At 38.7% G+C, this 19838-nt stretch overlaps 1 protein-coding gene across 15 annotated transcripts in view; it reads right to left on the bottom strand.

Annotated features, from left to right (window-relative positions):
- The window catches only part of PARD3 (par-3 family cell polarity regulator), a 629285-nt gene that overhangs the window by 236611 nt on the left and 372836 nt on the right, over positions 1-19838 (bottom strand). For 9 of the 15 annotated variants that reach the window (XM_036842192.1, XM_036842191.1, XM_036842188.1 and 6 more), the window contains 3 exons: positions 14840-15028; positions 13361-13531; positions 3701-3860 (listed from right to left, as the gene is read on the bottom strand). In XM_036842192.1, coding sequence (XP_036698087.1) covers positions 3701-3860; positions 13361-13531; positions 14840-15028 — 520 coding nt within the window. The remainder of the gene's footprint in view (positions 1-3700; positions 3861-13360; positions 13532-14839; positions 15029-19838) is intronic. The other 6 variants (XM_036842195.1, XM_036842190.1, XM_036842183.1 and 3 more) reach the window with 1 other exon arrangement.

Raw genomic sequence — 19838 nt, forward strand, 5'->3', positions numbered from 1 at the left:
ACTAGTTAACCAACAAACTAAGATTTAGACTGTAGCCAAGTGAAACAATGAGATGCAGAATGACTGTTTACTAAACATTTATTCATTGGTACATTTACATAGAAGGCAACACTACGTGAAATGAGAAACCTTTTGCCAGAGATATGACTCACAATAAAAACAACCTTAATGTTCCATTTTTCTACGTTGACTTTCTAACAAGATCAAAGTATTCTGAACAGAATTATTTTTTAAACTCACCACAATGTATCAATATAAAAACTACTGAGATTACATTAAAAAATGGAGACCACAGATTTCAGTCGTGCTTTAAACGGAAAAATTCTTCAGATAAAAAAGTTGGAAAACATTTAAGGTTCCATGCTCCCAAATGTCAGCTTGTGATATGTCCTACAAAATGAACACGCTGGTGAAATGAGCTACACCTATTACCTCTATGGTTATTAGTAGTACTAGTTAAGACAGTCCAGCAATTTGTAAAATATTTTTAAGGCTTTTAAAAGGAAGAAATCCTATGTAGACTTGCTACAGATTTCTTTTTGATAAACGTCCAAAATTACTCCTTGAAAATCCATGATCGTGGAAAGCCAGCCAATACAGATGACATTTGGAGAACTCTTGCCTTTGGCTGCGACTCTGGCTGACCCCACCAAAAGCTAAGGAGATCGATCAGTTTCCAGTAACGTGGGACTTGTGACTCAGAAAAATATGCATCGTAATTTTGGTTCAGAAACACACAAGTCTGGGGCTTCAGACCTGTCACTTAATTTCTCTGGGCCAGAATTCCCCTGAACAGACGTTTAGTAGGTTGGAGTACACGATTTGTAAGGTTGTTTCAAAGGTAACTTCTTTGATTTTTAAATCACAGTGGTTGCCAGAATGGAAGATTCTGTTAGACTGTCTAAAGCCAGGTGCTTGAAAATGTGGATATTTAAAAATGGATGTCAATAAAGAATGAATGTCACTAACACTTATTGTGTGATCCCAGTATTCCCCAGAGATGGCTATTTTTAGAAAGAGGAAATAGCCAAGAACAAAATAAAACAAAAATCGTCATGGGATCTTGGGACTTAGTTCTTTTATCTGTTAAGTGGGAAAGTGTAGCTGATGACATCTGACATGCTTCCAACTCTAAAATCTCTTCCTTTTTTGGTCTATTTTTTGGAAGCTTCTCTCCTGGGTTAGGTTCCCATAGAAATGAGTCAGAAAGCCTCAAAGCTCCTTTTGGGTCTAGAGTCCCACAGGAGGAATATTCTATGTGAAAATTCATCCTGTCCACATAAAATTAATCACTTCTTAATGTAGTCAGCTGGAATTTCAATACAAAGTTCTATCTGAATCATAGCAAATCATGAAGCAGATACCACCACCTCCACTGGTGTCTACACAGGAGATATCCTAAAGGTATAGAAGACAACCGCTAACCAAAGAAGATCTGAAAATTTTCCATGCACCCAGATACCGTGCCCAGCAGTAAATACTGTTGCTATTGGTTTAGGTTAACTGAAAGTCAATGCTTTAATTTCTTATATTTGGTACCTGGCTTTGGTATCTTGTTGCAAGGTACTATCTTTGCAAGATTTCTAACTTTAAGTGGAAAGTGATGTTACGAACACTGTCTGTTTCTTAGGGCCAATGATGCTGAAATAGGGACTGACAAAGACTGAGGAATTCTCGAATTTGTAAAACTCAAGATAAATCAAATTAAGCATATACATTTCTCAGAGTAAAACTATATGGGATCCCTAGTTTCCCATACAACATGTAAAAAACTATCTTAAGAAAATATCCAAATCATTCAACATCATCAATTTGGCCTACCAACGAAGAGTAAGGAGTCTGTCACTGCCCCCCACCCCAGCCCAAAAGGCCACGCACAGTACATCACAAAGCACAGAGCTGGAAGATTACTGCCCCAGCAGAAGCATCTGGAATTTTAAAGTCCATTACATCTCTAGCAGAGGGAAGGGAAAAACAATGCCAACTCTAATGCAAACTTAGGAGGACTAACGAGGCCACGGCTAATAAAGTCAGAGCAACAGACTGAAGGAAAAGAAGGAATCCTCAACCCATATATACAGCATTTCCAAAGGTCACTAGGTGAATTGGGGGGTTTTTGTTTTTTAGTTTTAGTTTTTCGCCTTCCTCTGAAGCATCAGGGATTGGAGTCAGGACGCAGGTTACAGGAACTGGTGGACCAATGGTCTGATTCAGTATGGCAAGTCCTATGTTCCTATAATAAAGGGGAAATTACAGCGAATCACTTTGTATGCACACAGATCCAGGGAACACACACACTCTCTCGCTCAAGGGGTCTTGCATTTTCATCAATAAAAAAGTATTTAACGAAGATAAAGTGTCACAGCAAAACCAGGAAAGTAGGGAAAACCCCACCACAGTGAGGAGAGTGATCATTAATAAGCAAAGGTTAATCTGACAAACTATGTGCAATGCCTGTCACCTGACAGGTGTGCAATATCTTCAGCATCCTTCCCCGACTTGCACTATGTCAAGCAGGCCAAAAGAAAACTGTTGGCAAAATTAAACCAGAGAGCTGGCACGCCTTCATTCTATACGTTAACAAACTAAGAAATGAGGAATTTAGCAATTGTTCCAAACAAGAAACCTAGAAGGATTAGAGGAAGAACAACAGAAAATTCTACCAGTCATGTTCACGTAATTTTCCTATCATGCCCGGTAGAAAGTTCTTTGACGGCAGACTGATTCTCACTCGTCTTTGTATCTACAGCAAAAGTATATACACAATGTCTTGCCAACAGCAGGCTTTCCATAAACATCCACTGATGAAGGAAACAAATTCCTGTTCCAGTGAAGCTTCCTAATGGAGACGTGAATTGTATTAAATCTCCATTAAATGTGCTCAAAATGGAGTTAAATTTAGGTTGTACTTCATATTAGAGGCTTGCAAAACACACCAGCAATAAGTGTTTTATGTCACGTGCTATTTTAATCAAAACAGCTTCTTATGTGTTAAATTTGACAACTCTCACAAGCTAATCCCAAGATGAGCAACTCAGTAAATCAAACCACTCTGGTGGCAAAGCAAGTCTTTATTAACCGGATCTGTTAGCAGAGAGCTGAACGGCTGCAGAGCAAGTGCTAATCACCTCATTCCCCACTGGGGGCCACGCAGACAGTATGGTGCTGAATGCAAACAAAGAATGTGAAAAACTAGTTTCAGGATTTTCAAATGAAGGCTTTGAAAAAGTCAAGATGCAATAAAAAGGGTAACACCTTATTAAGTACAAACCACAAAATGTGAATATTTCACATACATGCGTATACATATTTTTCCCCTCCCTCCAAACAGCGCTATTGTAAACATGTAACTTTTGAATCCTTCCTGCCATAAGCCACTAAATTTTGATTTAAAAACAAAAACAAAAACACAGCTTCACTTATCGTCTCAAACATGCTAAGAATATCTTGATCACTGGAAAACACTTCCGTGTGATCCCCTTCTTTCTTCTCTTTCCCACATGTTACAGGATCCAAAACTCACTTAACAAAATCAATGTATTGACTTCCTCTCGTCACATTAACACTTCCTGAATGATTATAATGAACCTGCCCCTCTTCCCCTTGAAAACATGGGCCTCCTTTACATTAATATTACATTCATAACCTCTCCGTGAACCAGTAAAAGCACAAAAACAAGATGTGATCAACAGGGTTTTACCTGACTCACCCATTATCCTGCTGAGCGCAGCATTTCTTGTGGGTGATTCATCAAGCCCCTCAAGCCCGCTGTAGAGGGAGTGGGAAATCCTTCGTTCTCTATCATCCAACACCGTTTCAATGGGCAGCTCAGGTCCAGAGGGGCTCCCAGGTGACTTCAGCTGCAGAGAGCGGGGGCGGGGGGCGAGGTAAAGTCAGAACTTGAGGCCCATGAACAGCATGGGGGAATTAGACCAACTTGCCCAGGGTCTGCATCGAACTGGGTACCAAATGAACTAGAACTTTTCACCCTGTACCAAAATAATTTGTGATGACAGCTTTGCCTAATGACGAACTTTCTGTGCCACTTTACACTGTGCCTCCCATGAAGTTCTGTCAGATTTCAACCACTGGAGGAAAACTATGTATATTAAAGGCTTTTTTTTCCAAACTCACCTTGTTGCTTATTTTTTTTCAGCTTGACAGTTAGTATCTGTTGAAGTCAATTTGAGTTATGGTTTAATTCAGAATTCTTTATGAGATGTTGCCCTGCGCTAGACGTGCTTCATCATTATCAGAATGGAAGCTGGAATTTAAGTCTACTTTTTCCACTTAGAGTGCATAAATACACCGAACAGCACACCTTGGTGTGTGTGAGGGGAGAATGACCACCCACTCTCTAAGACCTAAAGACCACTTGTCAGTTCGGGCGTCTTCAACAATACACTGAGCCTCAGTTTCTTCTGCTGAAATTAGAAACAATCATCCTATTCTCTCATTGTGATCTTAAGTACGAGATAGTAACTGAGAGAAAATAAACTACACAGGATATTGACAATACAGAAGTAAAAACCAAGTATTCATTTTTTTTTAAACGGCTCTGATGTCCTGCTAGCCATCTTTTTTTTTTTTTTTTTTTTTTCATTTATTTTATTTATGGCTGTGTTGGGTCTTCGTTTCTGTGCGAGGGCTTTCTCCAGTTGTGGCAAGCGGGGGCCACTCCTCATCGCGGTGCGCGGGCCTCTCACTATCGCGGCCTCTCTTGTTGCGGAGCACAGGCTCCAGACGCGCAGGCTCAGCAATTGTGGCTCACGGGCCTAGTTGCTCCGCGGCATGTGGGATCCTCCCAGACCAGGGCTCGAACCCGTGTCGAACCCGTGTCCCCTGCATTGGCAGGCGGATTCTCAACCACTGCGCCACCAGGGAAGCCCAAAACCAAGTATTCTAATAAGGCAGGCAAAGGTAGCTATTTTGCAAATATATAGAATCTGCTAGATAAGCAAAGAATATAGGTGGATTCCTATCACCAAGAAGTAAAATAGTATGGGGCGTTCTTTAAGACAGCTGTGCCTTATAGAGTCATATATACTTCATAAAAATAATATGAGTGAGAACTCTATGCTAGTAAAGCCATGAAACAAGGAGGAACAAAGCACACAAATCCTCCCAGTGTGGGCTCTGAGGTTAACCCCACCAACTAAAATCTTATGATGCTTTGGAGCTGGCTGGCAGCCAGAGACAGGGAAGGCGGGGGGGGGGGGGGGGGGGGGGGGGGGGGGGGGTGGGGGCCGGCGTGGAGGCAGGGGGCACAGCACAGCAAAGTGGAGAGAGGACTGCACATTGCAAACAGAGGAAACCACAACTGTGGTTCACCTGAACAAATTATTATTTCTGTTAGAAGCTATCATCTGTTTAACATAAACGAGATATTTAATGAAGTTCCGAATTGTAGACTTATCTCGCCCAGTTTGATAAGCACTGGGGAGATTTAATGCATTGAAGGGTCAACACAATTACAATTGGAGGCACGTCAAACTGCGGGAGAATAATAAACTTGCAGCGCTAGTGAATTAGACTCAATAAGGTTTAAATTGTGAAATGAGGATTTGTGTTATTCGTTTTTTTTTGTTGTTTTTTTTTTTTTAAATTGCAGATTACAACTGACAGCTTTACCGAAAAGTAAATTAAATATTCCAGGTCTTGGATGTAAAAAAATACAAGAAAATTTTCTGAAAGAACATTATTCCTAAATTCCAAGGTACTTTGGAGAAGTAAAAACAAACACAACAAATACCCAATACCTTTAAAAGCAGGCATGTGTGAATTTTTTTAATGAGCACATACATTAGAGACCTGCTGTACAAGTCTCGACACACAAGACCTGCATCCTACACAATAATTTATTTAATCATAAGACAGACAACACATCCTCGAGTTTGCTTAACAAATACATTTAATTGAAGCATATAACTGCAATTTTCTAGATAATAAAATCTTTATAAAGCACCTTTACGAGAAATCCCTAAATATCCCAAGAGGCTATTTTAGAATTTTATAAAGTCAAATAAAAATTCCATTTAAAAAATAGCACATGCAGGCTTTCCAGAGAAAAACAATAAGATGCCTGTTCACTAGGAACCTTGTACTTGAACACTTTCATGGGAAAGCTTCTGTACCTCCCCACCTCCCTAACCATGTCTAATTTGCATCTCAAAAGACAGATTTAAATGAAGACATCAATGGCCAAATACATAAATATTTAACAGAAGACACAATGCCTTTTAATTTCTTTAAAAAAAAAACTGATTGGGGTACAGAGTTTTGTTTTAAATCTTTTGATGATTTTTTTTGTTGCAAGCAATTGAGTTTAAGAAAGAGGAATGCATCGCATCATCGGAGTGGGAGCTTAGCCACTCCAAGGAGGGCAGTCCTGGAAGATTGGCCTGGCCTTCCTGCAGTATGGGCTGCTCCCAGGCCCTTCTGATCTCCATATATAAAAACCTTATCAAATTAAGCTTACTTCGAAGAAGACGCCAAAATAAAAGAACTGCAATTTTCACTTTGTCGTTTTAACTGCAAAAAATGTTCTTCCATCCAACAGAACTCAGTCCAGAGAAGGGACAGTTGTGTGGGACGCCCTCAACTCCATCCCTAGGAAAATAGGAAAGCCTTTCCACCCATTAAAGAAAACTAGGTTGCAGCAAGATAACTCATACTGGGGATCAGCATAAAGTGACACAATCTCTTCCCAAAGTAATGTGGAAATGTATGTCACAGGCCAAAAAATATCCTATATTCTGTGACCAGGCCATTTATTTCACTTTGTGGTCACTATCCTCACAAAATAATAAGTTAAGTGAATCATAAAGATTCATGCTGATCAATATTTATCAGAACTTCATCTACAAAGACATAAAAATTGGGAATTACCCCATATCTAAAAACAATGTAAATGTAGTATGCTCTTAAAAAGATATTCAAATGATCATATATTGCTTTTATAATCAGAAAATAATAAGTGCTATTCAATAACAAAGAACTGGATATTGTCCAATGAATATGCTTCATATTATACACTTGGCCTACTCTTCCTGGGAAAAGGTAAAATATTGGTTTCTTTTAAAAAAACTAATACAATATCTGTGGGGCTTAATAAAATCTCAAGTTGTTATAAGTGTGCAATAGTGGGTCAAATCATGTCTTTCACATAAAGCAAATGTATCCCACCATCTCAACTAGAAACAGTGAAAAGCTGGCATAGATATGGCCCTAATCCCCTCCAGCAAACCTAAAACTGGGTCCCAGTTAGTAATTGGCTCGATCTTATTATCCGATATTTCAGTCTTTATAAGCTTATTCTATTCTATCCCCAATTCCTGGCACAGAGCAGGTACTGGGTGAATAATTGGATGAATAAATTCATTTCTGAGTGAATGACTCAGAGTTTCCTTAAATCGGCTTAGAGATCTTATACGTATAGGCCATGTGGAAGCGGGCCTTTAAAGCTAAGGGCACAGCACAAGGCTGAAAGTAAAAGAAAGTTGATCGAGATTACAATCACACATTGCAGAAGGGACTAACATCCAAAGGACAAGTTAACGCAGGACAATGAATAGTAAGACAGGGTCTAGTTTTCTTTGGAGAAGAGTGGCCGGAGTTTCAGGGTTCAGTTCCAGGTTCTGCTTCCATGCAGAACCACAGCTAATGTCCTTCACGTCCCCATATGGTTGACAGCACGGACCAGAGGGTGAAGTAAGCCTGGATGTGGCAGACCCAGAACGCGATGGCCTGCCTGACGCTGGGACTCGTGGGTTTACTGCCCACCTCTTCCCAACACAGCCAGAGTATCAACTGCCTGAACCCCACACTCACAGGCAATCAGACCCTCTCATGTGCATAAGAGGGATGGACACCTTGCTTCTAAATTACTCTGCCACTACCTTGGCCTTGCAGCCATTAAGCACCTCATTTGACTTCTCTGTATTTATTTCTTCATATATAAAACAAAGAGAATCGTAAACGATACCTTAGGCCCCTTCCTATTCTAATGTAGCTTTCTAAGAGAATTAAACGTAGAGACAGAATTCATTTTAAAGTAGTCCTTGGTCAGTTCAGTGAGTTTTGACAAATTGATAAACCCATGTAACGTACACCCGTCTCTGGATAAAGGGCATTGCCATCACCTCATTAAATTCCTTCCTATTATTTCCCACTCAATCCCAACCCGCCCAAAAGCAACCAATGATATTTTCATCCTAGAATAGCTTTTCCAGTTCTAGATTTTCATATAAATTAAATAATATTAATAATAACACTAATAATAAATAATATAAAAATTAATAACCCCAATTGGTAATCAGTTTGTCCATTGCTATAAAAATTGCTGCTGGGATGATTAATAAGAGTTTATTAAATCAATAGGCCAAACTGAGAGAACTGATACTTCAATGATACTGAGTCTGCTAATCATATATCACTCCACTAATTTAGGTCTATTTTAATTTTTCAGTGACGTTTTATAGAATTACGAGTACAGAGATTACCTGTGTTGTTAAATTTATCCCTAAGTATTTTATGATTTTTGATATTATGGTACATGATATTGATTTTTATTTTACTGTCAAATTGTCTATTCCTAGTACATACAAATAAAATGGATTTTGTCCATTGGCCTACTGTCCTATGATCTTGCTAAATTCACTTACGTGTTCTAAATTGCCTTGTAGATTCCTTAGGAATTTTTACGTAGAAATCATGTTATCTGGAAATAAAAAGTTTTATTTCTTCTTAAAAAAAAAAAAAGTAGTCCTTGATGACTAAATTCCTCAGCATGGGGGCTAAGACAAAACTTACCTGGTCTTATTCTCTATTGGTACCAAGGCAGGCTTTATATGAAATCATGTCTAACAAAGATATAATGAAATGACTGCAAACTAGGTTCAATTGCAGTAATTCCTACCAATACTAATTTCCTTGGAACATTTAGAATTATCATAATTCTCCTACACAGGTGATTTTCAATACCCATTTCCCAAAGTTCTCCTTCAAAGTCCTCAACAAATTTGTCCTTTGCAATGATACCAATGTTTCTGCCTCTTGCTTTATGTATTCTTTCCAATGGAAAAGATGCCAAAAAAGTTCATCCATCCTTCAGGAGCACAAAACAAAGGAAAGCCATTTCTTTTCTCTCTCTTTTTTAAAGAAACAATTACTGCTTACGGAATATTTTTAAATACTTAAGTAAGAGCATTAGAGCTAAGGAAAGTGAAGGAAATCCAGAATCACTGCCAAAATATTAATTCTGTTACCTTGCCTTGTTAGAACTTCAGTGTCTAACAGTAACTAAGTTAATCTTTTTCATCTAAAAAGGCTCGACTCTCTGGGATTATTTCCCTCATCACTCAGTCCATGTTTAGGTGTCAGCCTTGGGTTGGACCCCAGTGATGGAGAGATGAACAAGGTCCCAGCCATCTCAGAATTTGCAGTTCCCGCCAAAGAAAACCAGAGAGGAACCATGATGGTGTGACAGCTGCTCCCTGAAGGTGAGTACCCAGGGCTACGGAAAGGCTTTGGAGAGAGGATACTAAAATCTAAAGGCTGACTTTGCTAGGACAAGGAGCAGAACTGACTCATGTGGAAAATCCAGAGGTGAGAGGCAGCATCAGACAACTGAGAAATTTCAGGTCGTGTAAGGGACAGGCTGGTGGACACAGGGGCTGGTTTGTGCACATCCTAGTGGCCACGTGATGGAGACTGGCACCCATCCTGGAAAGGAAGGAAAGCTCCCGAAGAGATTTCGGCCGGGAGTGACACGATCAGTTTGTTTTGTGAGAAGATGTGCCTTACTGCCGTGTAGACAAAACGGGTTGAGAGAGAAATCCTTCAGGGAGCTGCAGCAGAGAGCCCGGTGAGAGGATGGGGTAAGGGCAGGGGGATGGAGAGGAGTGAGGGAGGAGAGAAAGATTCCAGAGGAGGAGGCGATAGAGACAGGAAAGGCATTTGAGAGGTCAGAGCCACCCCAGATTTCCAGCTTCTACAAGTAAAGAAACAGTGGAGCTATCTCAGAGGGAAGGAGGACAAGGTAGGTGAAGAACTGAGGGAGGAATGGGTTTTGGTGGAAAAAGCATAGATGCCTGAGAGGCATACCAGTGGAGACATACCAGTGGACATCTCCATGGGTGGCTGGACAGAGGGATCTGGAACTAGAGTCCTGAGCTGAAAACAGGACCACGGGATTCATCATAAGGAAAGTGGTACCTGAAGACCAAGGAAAGAAGGTCTCCCAGGGAGCAAGTGCAGAAGAAGACACAGCCCAGAAAACGCCTTGAGGAACACTAAGCAAAAGAGGAACAGGCAGAAGAGAGCAGCCTTAAAGGAGACAGAGGGCCAGAGTGAAGCAGGAGGAAAACGGGGAGAGCTGGCAGGAAAGGATTCAAGAACGAGGCAGTGTTCACAGACTCCTGAGAAGTCAAGTGGAAGAGACTGAGAAACATCTTCTAGAAAATGTCTCAAATGTGCTGTATGGGGACAAAGACCAGGGAAGTGCAAGGGAAGATGATACTTCGTGCCGAGAGTTGCCAATTTTGAAGAAAACGTACTAAGATAACAGACAGCACTTCCCACATATAGAAGAGGGCAAGGGAAGACGTGACAAAGCACAAAAGATGTGCTTCTGCAAATTTTCATCTTCTCTAGCTTGAAAATAAGTATGCAAACCCGTGATTTAAAGATGAGTTAGTAAAATATAGTTCTGTGATATTGTCAAAGGCTGGACCACACGGCTGACAGATGGACCCAGGAGGAGAGAACTCAGCACAATATTCTGGCTTGAGGTTCATCCGTGACAAGACACCCTATGCTTATATCAATATTTACGGTAACATAATTTACACGTACCCTCCCAGTAATTCAGGGAGATGTTTTTCCAAGGGTAATATATAAGTACAACAGCAGCAAAGTCATGTCTTAAGACTTATGGGAAGCTGAAATGAGCTCTTCTGTCTTCACAGAATTCTTTAGTTAAACCCTGTCAGTACAAAAGGCTTTTCGCTGGTATTACAAAGAGAGCACAGCACTCGTGATAAGACTTTTTTTGACATAATTGCTTTATAAGCTTACTCTATCCTAAGAAATAGTAATAACCAGCAATGTATGAAAATGATACCATAAAGAATAGTGAATATTAAAGTCTATTACTGCCTCTGTTCCCTTACTTAAATCATTTTCATTCACACAAATTCATATGCAGAAGTGAATGAGACAGAGATATTGCAGTGGGATTCCAATTCCGTGTGTTTTATAGGGCAACAGGGGATCAAATCAGTGCTTTTATCAAAACATTTTCAGGTTGGTACAGGTTTGTCAGGGGAACAAGAGGGAACCGCCTGAGCCAGACAAAAACACGTCTGGATTCAGGATGCTGCCCTTCAGTAAGAGTCTTACATTTTAAGTCCCCCTATGACATTTCAATGTTTCTCTCTAAAGGAAAACTTTGAGAAATTTTAGTTTGTTTTTAAAGAGACTAAGAATATGATCTGTTGTCCAGGAGAACGTCCAGAGAGGGAACTCCATCTGTCTTTATTCACCACCGTATCCCCAGGATCTAACTTATTTTCTGAATGTAGTAGATGCTCAATGAACATCTGTCACACGAATACATACAGTCTTAGGGTATATGAAATTATTCCATTTTTGAAAAAGACCTAATAAAGAACAATATGTCTTGTGAACTTACCGTGGAGAATTTTTCACATAGCTCTTTGGAGGACTTACATTAAAAACATCAGTTAATGATTTGGAAACCAATAAAAATTATCATTCAAGAAAGCCAATCCAGGGGCTTCCCTGGTGGTGCAGTGGTTGAGAATCTGCCTGCCAATGCAGGGGACACGGGTTCGAGCCCTGGTCTGGGAAGATCTCACATGCCACGGAGCAACTAGGCCCGTGAGCCACAACTACTGAGCGTACGTGTTTGGAGCCTGTGCTCCGCAGCAAGAGAGGCCGCGATAGTGAGAGGCCCCCGCTTGCCGCAACTAGAGAAAGCCCTCGCACAGAAACAAAGACCCAACACAGCCAGAAATAAAAAAATAAATAAATTAAAAAAAAAAAAAAAAAAAAAAGAAAGCCAATCCAGTAGCCTACTCTGAGGGATTAGCATTTATATTTATAATAAGAAAGTAAATGTTTTACTTCCCACAGTTTTCCACTCTGAGGATTTTAGTTAAGGTGACACTGTTCTCTTGTTGTTGTGGAAACTAATTTGTTAATTAGCATTAAGCCACTCTCCATGTGGAAAATAAAAACAAGTGTAAAAATAAGTCTACGGTCAATAAACTTTCGAAACTCGGTCACCTCTCCACTGACTACCCACTGAGCTCAGGGGTACGTGGCAAAATCCTACTGCATTAAGGGATCGGATGAGCCATCATCAATGGCTCGCTTCATATATTAAACACAGATTTTAAAATTAAGAAAAACACCTAAGCAGTTTGGATATACTTTCCGGTTTGTACCATTTGCTAATCATTTTCTCTTAGTTGATTTAAAAATGTGAGGAGTTGAGCATCAATAAAAACAAAAACAACAAACGTGATACTTTCAGCAAGCAGGTCCCACCTGTTTCCTAGAGGTGGCACACACTTTATAAAAATTCTCTGAAAAAACTTTTTTTCAGGGTCTCATATTAATTAACAAATCTGTATATAATTCCCTTTAAATTCTCAAATGCCCCGCTATCCAAGTCTACTTGGTATGTTTTTACTATTTGGGAAGACAGACGCTCACACCCTTTGGGAGAGGAAACCTTCCCACCCGTGCCTAATTACAGGCGGCAGCACATGTGCAGAACCCACTGCGGCTTTATGCAGGAGATACCACTGAAAAGGCAGCCCCTCCGGAGGAAAATACTCAGGCCTACGGTGAAGGAGAAAGGGGGCCAGCGGGTGGGAAGGGGGGCTTACACTTCTGACAATGTCACAAGAGAAACAGACTCTGCCCTGTGAGGGGCTTTACAAGAGGCGCCCATTTTAGATAAGCAAGGGAACAAGCAATCACTTCAATGTTTCTCCCTCCTGGTTCAACACTGCTGAACAGAAGAGAAAGTGCGGGCTCTTAGCAGGCAAGCGTAGCCCTGATTCTTGAACCCAGCTAAAGGTGCCTTCGAGGTCCCAGTGTTATCTGTTGAGGTGGCAACAGAAATATTACTGCACACTTAGGGATATTTTGATCACAGAATTAAGAAAACAAATCACAATCCACTGACAGTACAATAAACTCTAGCCAGCAAAGATAATTGAGAGTCTTTCAAGGTAAAGCCCCTGGACCTGCCATTCTTGGCCCAATGTTAGGGAAGAACTTGGTCCTACGACCATTTCAGATGCCTTTTGTCTTTCTCATTCTTTACCTCGGTGCCTTTGGTTATTCTCCTCGCCACAATGAGCTGGATCATTCCTCGCTTGTTCCCTTCGGTGGACATGGACCTCCGGAGGGTTTCCATGGCATCCTGGTTTGTCTTGCCCAACAGGGATTCTCCATTCACTGCTATCAGTTGATCGTTCACCCGAAGCCTCCCATCCTGGGAAGGAGGCAGGTAAAAATAAGTGCCATTAAATAGTCTGTGATAAAAGAAGCTGCTTTCCCTTTCGTTAAAAAAATAAATAAATAAAAACAAAGCAAAAAGAAAAAGAAAAGGGCTTTAATAACTAATGGATTATGCCCAATTGAACACCAGCATAATAATGTGTAAGCAGCCTTTGCAGCCTGTGTCTACTTCAATCATTTATACATTTGTAAATCAAGTCATTATCATAATCTGTTTACCAAAATAGCATACTAATTCATAGGACACAAAGTGATTACTTTCCTGCTTCCAGAGACACCCAGAGAGGTTATTTACACCCAGAGAGGTTATTTACAACATGCAAAAGCTCCAGGCTATTAGACAATTGCAGAGAAGTGCCCCCTTCACAGACAGCCAGGAAATTTTCTCTAGACTGGGAAACAGGAGAAGTGACCCATGGGAGGGGAGGAGAGGGGAGGGGAAGAGAGTAACCTTTCCAGTAGGTTAGCTCTGTGCCAGAACCTGAGCTAAGTCTTTACAGAGATAATCTCCATTTCACTGTAATGACCATGGGCTGTGAATTCTGTGAGACCAAAAACGGGGAGTCGAAGATATGAACTCCTTTCAGTGAGAGATCACTGAGATTGCACTAGTTGTTTGATCATGGATGGGGTATTAGGAAGAAAACAGAAAACATTTAAGTGTTACAGGGTATCAGAATACACTACCCCAAAACACGCCACTTTGGCATGGGGATTATTTTAGCAGAAGGCAACTGAGAAATGGCAGGCACAGGAAGGGGACTCTGTCCTCCCTGCTTCTGGCTGAATACAGGCATAAAGTTCTCCTTGTGAAGGTGCCCCCTCTCTTCTCCAAAACCTGGAAGGGGAGAACGACCCTCTCCACCAGAGAGAGAGGTGCACTGAGATGAGCCTACAAAATAAGCCTTTTCTACCATCGGTTTCCTTCATACGTTTACCATCCCACTATTTACCACACCTGGAAGTCCGAACCCTCTTTCTTTGTCTAATCCCTACTCCACAATTTATCAGCATTTGCTAAAATGGTATATAAGTTTCCAAGTCTAACCGCTTCTTTAGGTTTTCACTTTTCCTGTGGAGCCCCCATCAATCAAATTTGTAAACTTTTTCTCCTGTTAACCTGTCTTTTGTCAGTTTAATTCACAGGCCACAGAAACCGAATCTAAGAGGGTAGAGGAAAGAATCTGCCCCTACCGCTTCCATGTTTCCAAAATACGAACAGGGCTGTAATTAAACATTTTTGTGAATGAGCATAAGCTTGATAAGGTTGACATTTGCTTACTTTAGATGCTGCTCCTCCATTAATAATGGACTTGACGAAGATTCCTAAATCTGCGTGGTTCTCCTTTGACCGGTTACCTTTGACACTGACGCCAAGACCAGCAGATCCTGAATCATTCAGCGGAACTTCAAACGTCAGGAATTCCCTGGTGCCATCGGGTGTGAGCACAGTATCCTCATCTTCTGCTTTCTAACAGGAAACAAAATTGCACATTATATTCCAATGTTTCTTTCTGTTATTTTTAAGGACTGCTAATGAGCAGTTCTTTCATCATAACAGGCACAGTATCTCCACCAAAGTTCCACAACAAGATCCATGATAACAGTGCATCTGCACCCCCTCCAGATGATTCCTGGAACCAGCTGCTAATATTTTTATGTGGCACTTGTTTCAATATTGAAACAAACCTAAACCAGATTCTGAGAAATATAGGGAAAAAAATGTAGCAGAAGGACTAAAGTCATGTAGACACAGAGTTTTGGTTTATTTTTTTGTTTTTTGTGGGTTTTTAAAAAATCTGTTTATATATTCTAAACCACAGGAGAAAAACAGTAACAGCAGGAAATCAAAATAAATAAATATAACTCATTTGTCCCTTTGTTTTTCGCTAGGAATTTTCAATGTTATTAATAGTTTAATTTTCACTAAGGGTGCATCATTTTATTCACAAACAGTAACAAATCCTGATGATACAAAGTCAGCAGAAAAAACGGTATTCATTTTCGGAGAGTCACTAGAGAGTTTTAACCTTCAACATCTGTGAGACAAAGTAGAGATAAACAACATTAGAGAAATTTTTTTCCACAGTACTGTATGATACATCTACAGCTGGGGATATTATTCAAGCAATATTGTTTAATTAAAGAGTTGTATATGCCGGCTTTGGCTTCGTAATTGTAGCCATTGAGTGCATAAGGAGACTGTTGCAGAACCCGACACATTTGAGATACACGAACTTTTGCTCAGCTCCCCTAAAACAGCAGGGAGGAAATGAATGCTTCAAGTATAACCTGATGAAAGGCAGCGAGATGACATATAAAAATGTCGGACACCGGAAGAGTAAGCCATCTGCCTTCTGTAATCCTCTTCAGGGATCCCAGCTCTACACTGGCCATCTCCAAATAGATGAGGCCAGAATTCTTTATCAAATTCAGCATTTCATTTTATGTCACATAACAGACACGTGGCACAAGCTCTTTGAATCACAACTAAATGCCTCATCTAGTCCTACAACTTTTCCTCCTTCTCTTTTTGTAATTTTGGAATATTTCTCCAGCATCCACCTATTCATTCAAGCTGGAAGTATCAAATTACACTTGAAGAATGGTTCAACATCTAAGGGTTCAACATCTAATGGTACATAATTAGGCTGGAATATAACGCATCCTTTAAAGATTGCACTTTTAAAGAATGTTCAATTACACACATGAAAGCCTATTGCAGAGCAATGGAAATGTAGGTAGACTTCAGTTTTTTTCTTTGTCTCTCAACACATTTAAAAAATTTTTCTAATAATTATCAAAATTAACATAATAATGATAAAATAATTTTTAATATTAATTTTTAATAATAATTTGGAGATTTAACATGCAATCTCAGATATCTCAATTAGATGAAATAATTTTTGGAAGTACAGAGTGTATCGGTAAGAGATTTTTTTTGAAGATTATCATAATACAAAAGATATGTTATTTTAAAATTTCCAAATCCATAATAATATGATTTTTTTTAAGTTTCTAATTTACTAATATTCATTGTTAACATTCTTTGTGCCATCTCAAAAGATAGCCTCATAGTTACCAGGACAAGGTGTGTTTTAAAAAAAAAATCGCTAATATGTTAAAAACAGGAAAACTATATATATAATAAAGAATATTAAAGAAAGAACAACTTGAAAAGATACAGAGGGATAGTATGATAACTATACAAAGTAAATACATTTCAGTATCAAAATCAAAATAAAGCCTATACCTGCCCATTATAAAAGCCTTTGTACACTTAAAATATTCCTAGAGAATAATTACAGCTCAAATAAAGTCAATGGATTGGGGAGAAATAAACATTAAATACTCATATCAAAATATTGACATCATATTTACTATGCATCATATTTACTATGACATATTTACTATTGACATCATATTTACTATATTATCTTTATATACTTGTTTTGCTCTTAAAATTTTATTTTCATCCATATGGTTCAAAACAATTCAAGAGTAGTAAATAAAGACCTTGTGTGAATGAATACAGCTACTTCAATATAAAATCTGTTTCTGAGGTTTGAAATACAAAATAGTATCAAAACACACTACAGCCCCTCCTACTTTAAATTCAGAAGTAACTGAAAGATAAAATTCACTCTGTGAATCAGAATCAGTATTTATATTCCTGGGGAAGTTGCACTTGAAAAGACACAGAAACCAAAGATAGTCCTTAACTGGGCACATTTAGATCTGATCATTCAGTACGTTTATTTGCCTCAAATCTGGAAGGTTCTTAATTGTCACTTACTGATTTATATCTTGTTTGGCTTTTTAACGTTTACTGATTTTGACATTTCCATAATGTCTTACAAAGGCTTAAAATTCTCATTTTTCTTCTACTTGAAAAATCAAGATAAGGAGCTGACTGAATATATGAAGAAATATTTTAATCAAGTTCGAGTCACTTCCTGACGTGCCCTGCTCTGAACCTGTCTTAAAGGAGACTGTATTCTCCATGGGAAAGTTTCATTTCTTATGAAAACTGCAGATGGGAATAATATTCTTTTTCAGCTTTCTTATCAAGTCTTAAGTCATTATTATCATTAAAAACATTTAAGTGAGAGATTGTACTTTTCCTTTGATATTGCATTATTAATCCATTTGGCTCTTGACATAAGACTGAAATTAATTCCAACTTTGAGAACTTAATTCTCTGGCAGCAAAATGTTTAAAAAAATTTGCTCTTTAAAAACCATTTTTAAGGCTACTTTATAGAGAAATTTTCCAAAATCTTACTAGTATGGGGATCTCTTCATTCTGATATAAAGGAGAAGCTAATTTTCTATCACCTTCGATTGTTACTCCATCCAGATTCTGTACTATCTCAACCGTTTCTTGAGTCAAGTTTTCTAAGGAAACATGATAAATATTTTGTTTCCCTTTAACTTGCTCCTCAAGCCATTTGGACATGAATGTCACTCAAGTGCACATTATGTCCCTCATGTACAGACATGTATGTACCCCAAGTGATTTTCTATCAGTGCAACCTGTCATGTTTTCCCTTGGCCATTACTCCATTGGCATTTTTGCCTTCTAATGTCCAGAAAAACAGGGCATTTTTGCTAAGCATATTAGAAGCAGGGAACCTACTGCATGGGCAGTATGAAAGCTATTTACTTTCCCGCTATCCTCAGAACAGCAGAAAAGATACACACATATCTGCAGCGAGACAGAAAAACAGCCACAAATGATCAGCACTAAAGCCCAGTTTTCCTTCCTCTCCAAACAAGCCCCAATTGCTAAGGGGAGACAGCTGGCCTATAGGCCACTCTAAGTCTGCAGTTAATCTGCAAAATGGGTAACAAGGAAGTAAAAGTTGATTATATTACGTGGCCGAAACATAATCGTTGGGCAGAGATTAGTGCTGGGATGGGGATGATGGGCTAGGAAGGAAAACCTTATGATGGATCTTAGAAAGCAATTATGCCATCATATTCTCACACTTAACACCTATTTTCATACAAGTTAAAGAGAAAATACACTTATTCTATATCTAGAGATTAAATAATATGTAGGTAGAGCAGACAAATGATAACAACCATTTACGGTTTTAATCAAGAGGAGGATTTTTTTAAATAGAGAAGTTATCGCGTTTATTTTTTTGCATAAAGGAATAACCCTCCAGTTTAAGCTATATATTTTAATTTATCCCATATGTGAGATGAATGTTTATGCATGATATTTGTGTTGATATTTTAATTATTCTTATTAGCAAAGTTAAAATGTCACATCTGGCTTTACTGTGCTCTTTTCTGATTTAAACAGTAGACGTAAAATAAATAACATTTAAAGAATTTTAAAACGTTTTGCTTGATGCTACAAATTCTGAGGAGAAAAAAAAAAAAAAAAGGTTTTGTACAGTTGTTCATCTGTAATGTGAAGCCAGAAAAATCCTTACTCAATCAAAGAAATGTCACACAAACCCAAACTGAGGGACATTCTCAAAGTAATTTGCTCTTCAAAAATGAAAAGCAAAGGTAAACTGAAGAAATGTGCCAGATTAAAAACGACTAAAGAGGCATGACAACTAGATGCCAGGTGTGATCCCAAGGATTTGTTTCTTATGTATTCGTTCATTCGTTCACATCGGCACACCATGAAGGACACTAACTGAGACAACGGGTAATACAACACTGTTAGGTCAATGTTAATTTCATGGCTTTGGTAACTAAACATGGTTACACAAGAAAATGTCCTTGTTCTTAGGATACACACACTAAAGATTTACAGATAAAGGGGAGTTATGTCTACAATTTACCTCAATTCTGAAAAAAACTTATATAGTAGGAAGGAGAGGAGGAAAAATTACAGGGAGGGAAAGGGGAGGATGGAAGAAACTTACATATCAAATGTGGTAAAATATTAACAATTGGGGAATGTGGGAGAAGGGTATACTGGAGTTCCTTAGGCTATTCTTAAAACTTTTCTGACAGCATGATGTTTTAGAATAAACATTGCACGTAGTTAACTAATCCAGAATAGTTCTGCTATATCTAAAACAGTTCTTATTTTAAAAACAGACATTACTACCAACATAATCTTTAAAATAACTTGAGTTCAATAACAAAAAAAAATCATAGAATAAATTTTAAAGATATTAATTTTTACCACTATACAACAAAAGGAGGACAATAAAAAATAACTAAGATATGTTCCCCAAAGGAAAATACACTAAACATTAGGAAATCCTTAACTTATTATAGTAGAAGTAGGGAATTTCAAATGAATCCCCT

The sequence above is a fragment of the Balaenoptera musculus genome, chromosome 2, assembly GCF_009873245.2.
Source record: "Balaenoptera musculus isolate JJ_BM4_2016_0621 chromosome 2, mBalMus1.pri.v3, whole genome shotgun sequence".
NCBI classification, from domain to species: domain Eukaryota; kingdom Metazoa; phylum Chordata; class Mammalia; order Artiodactyla; family Balaenopteridae; genus Balaenoptera; species Balaenoptera musculus.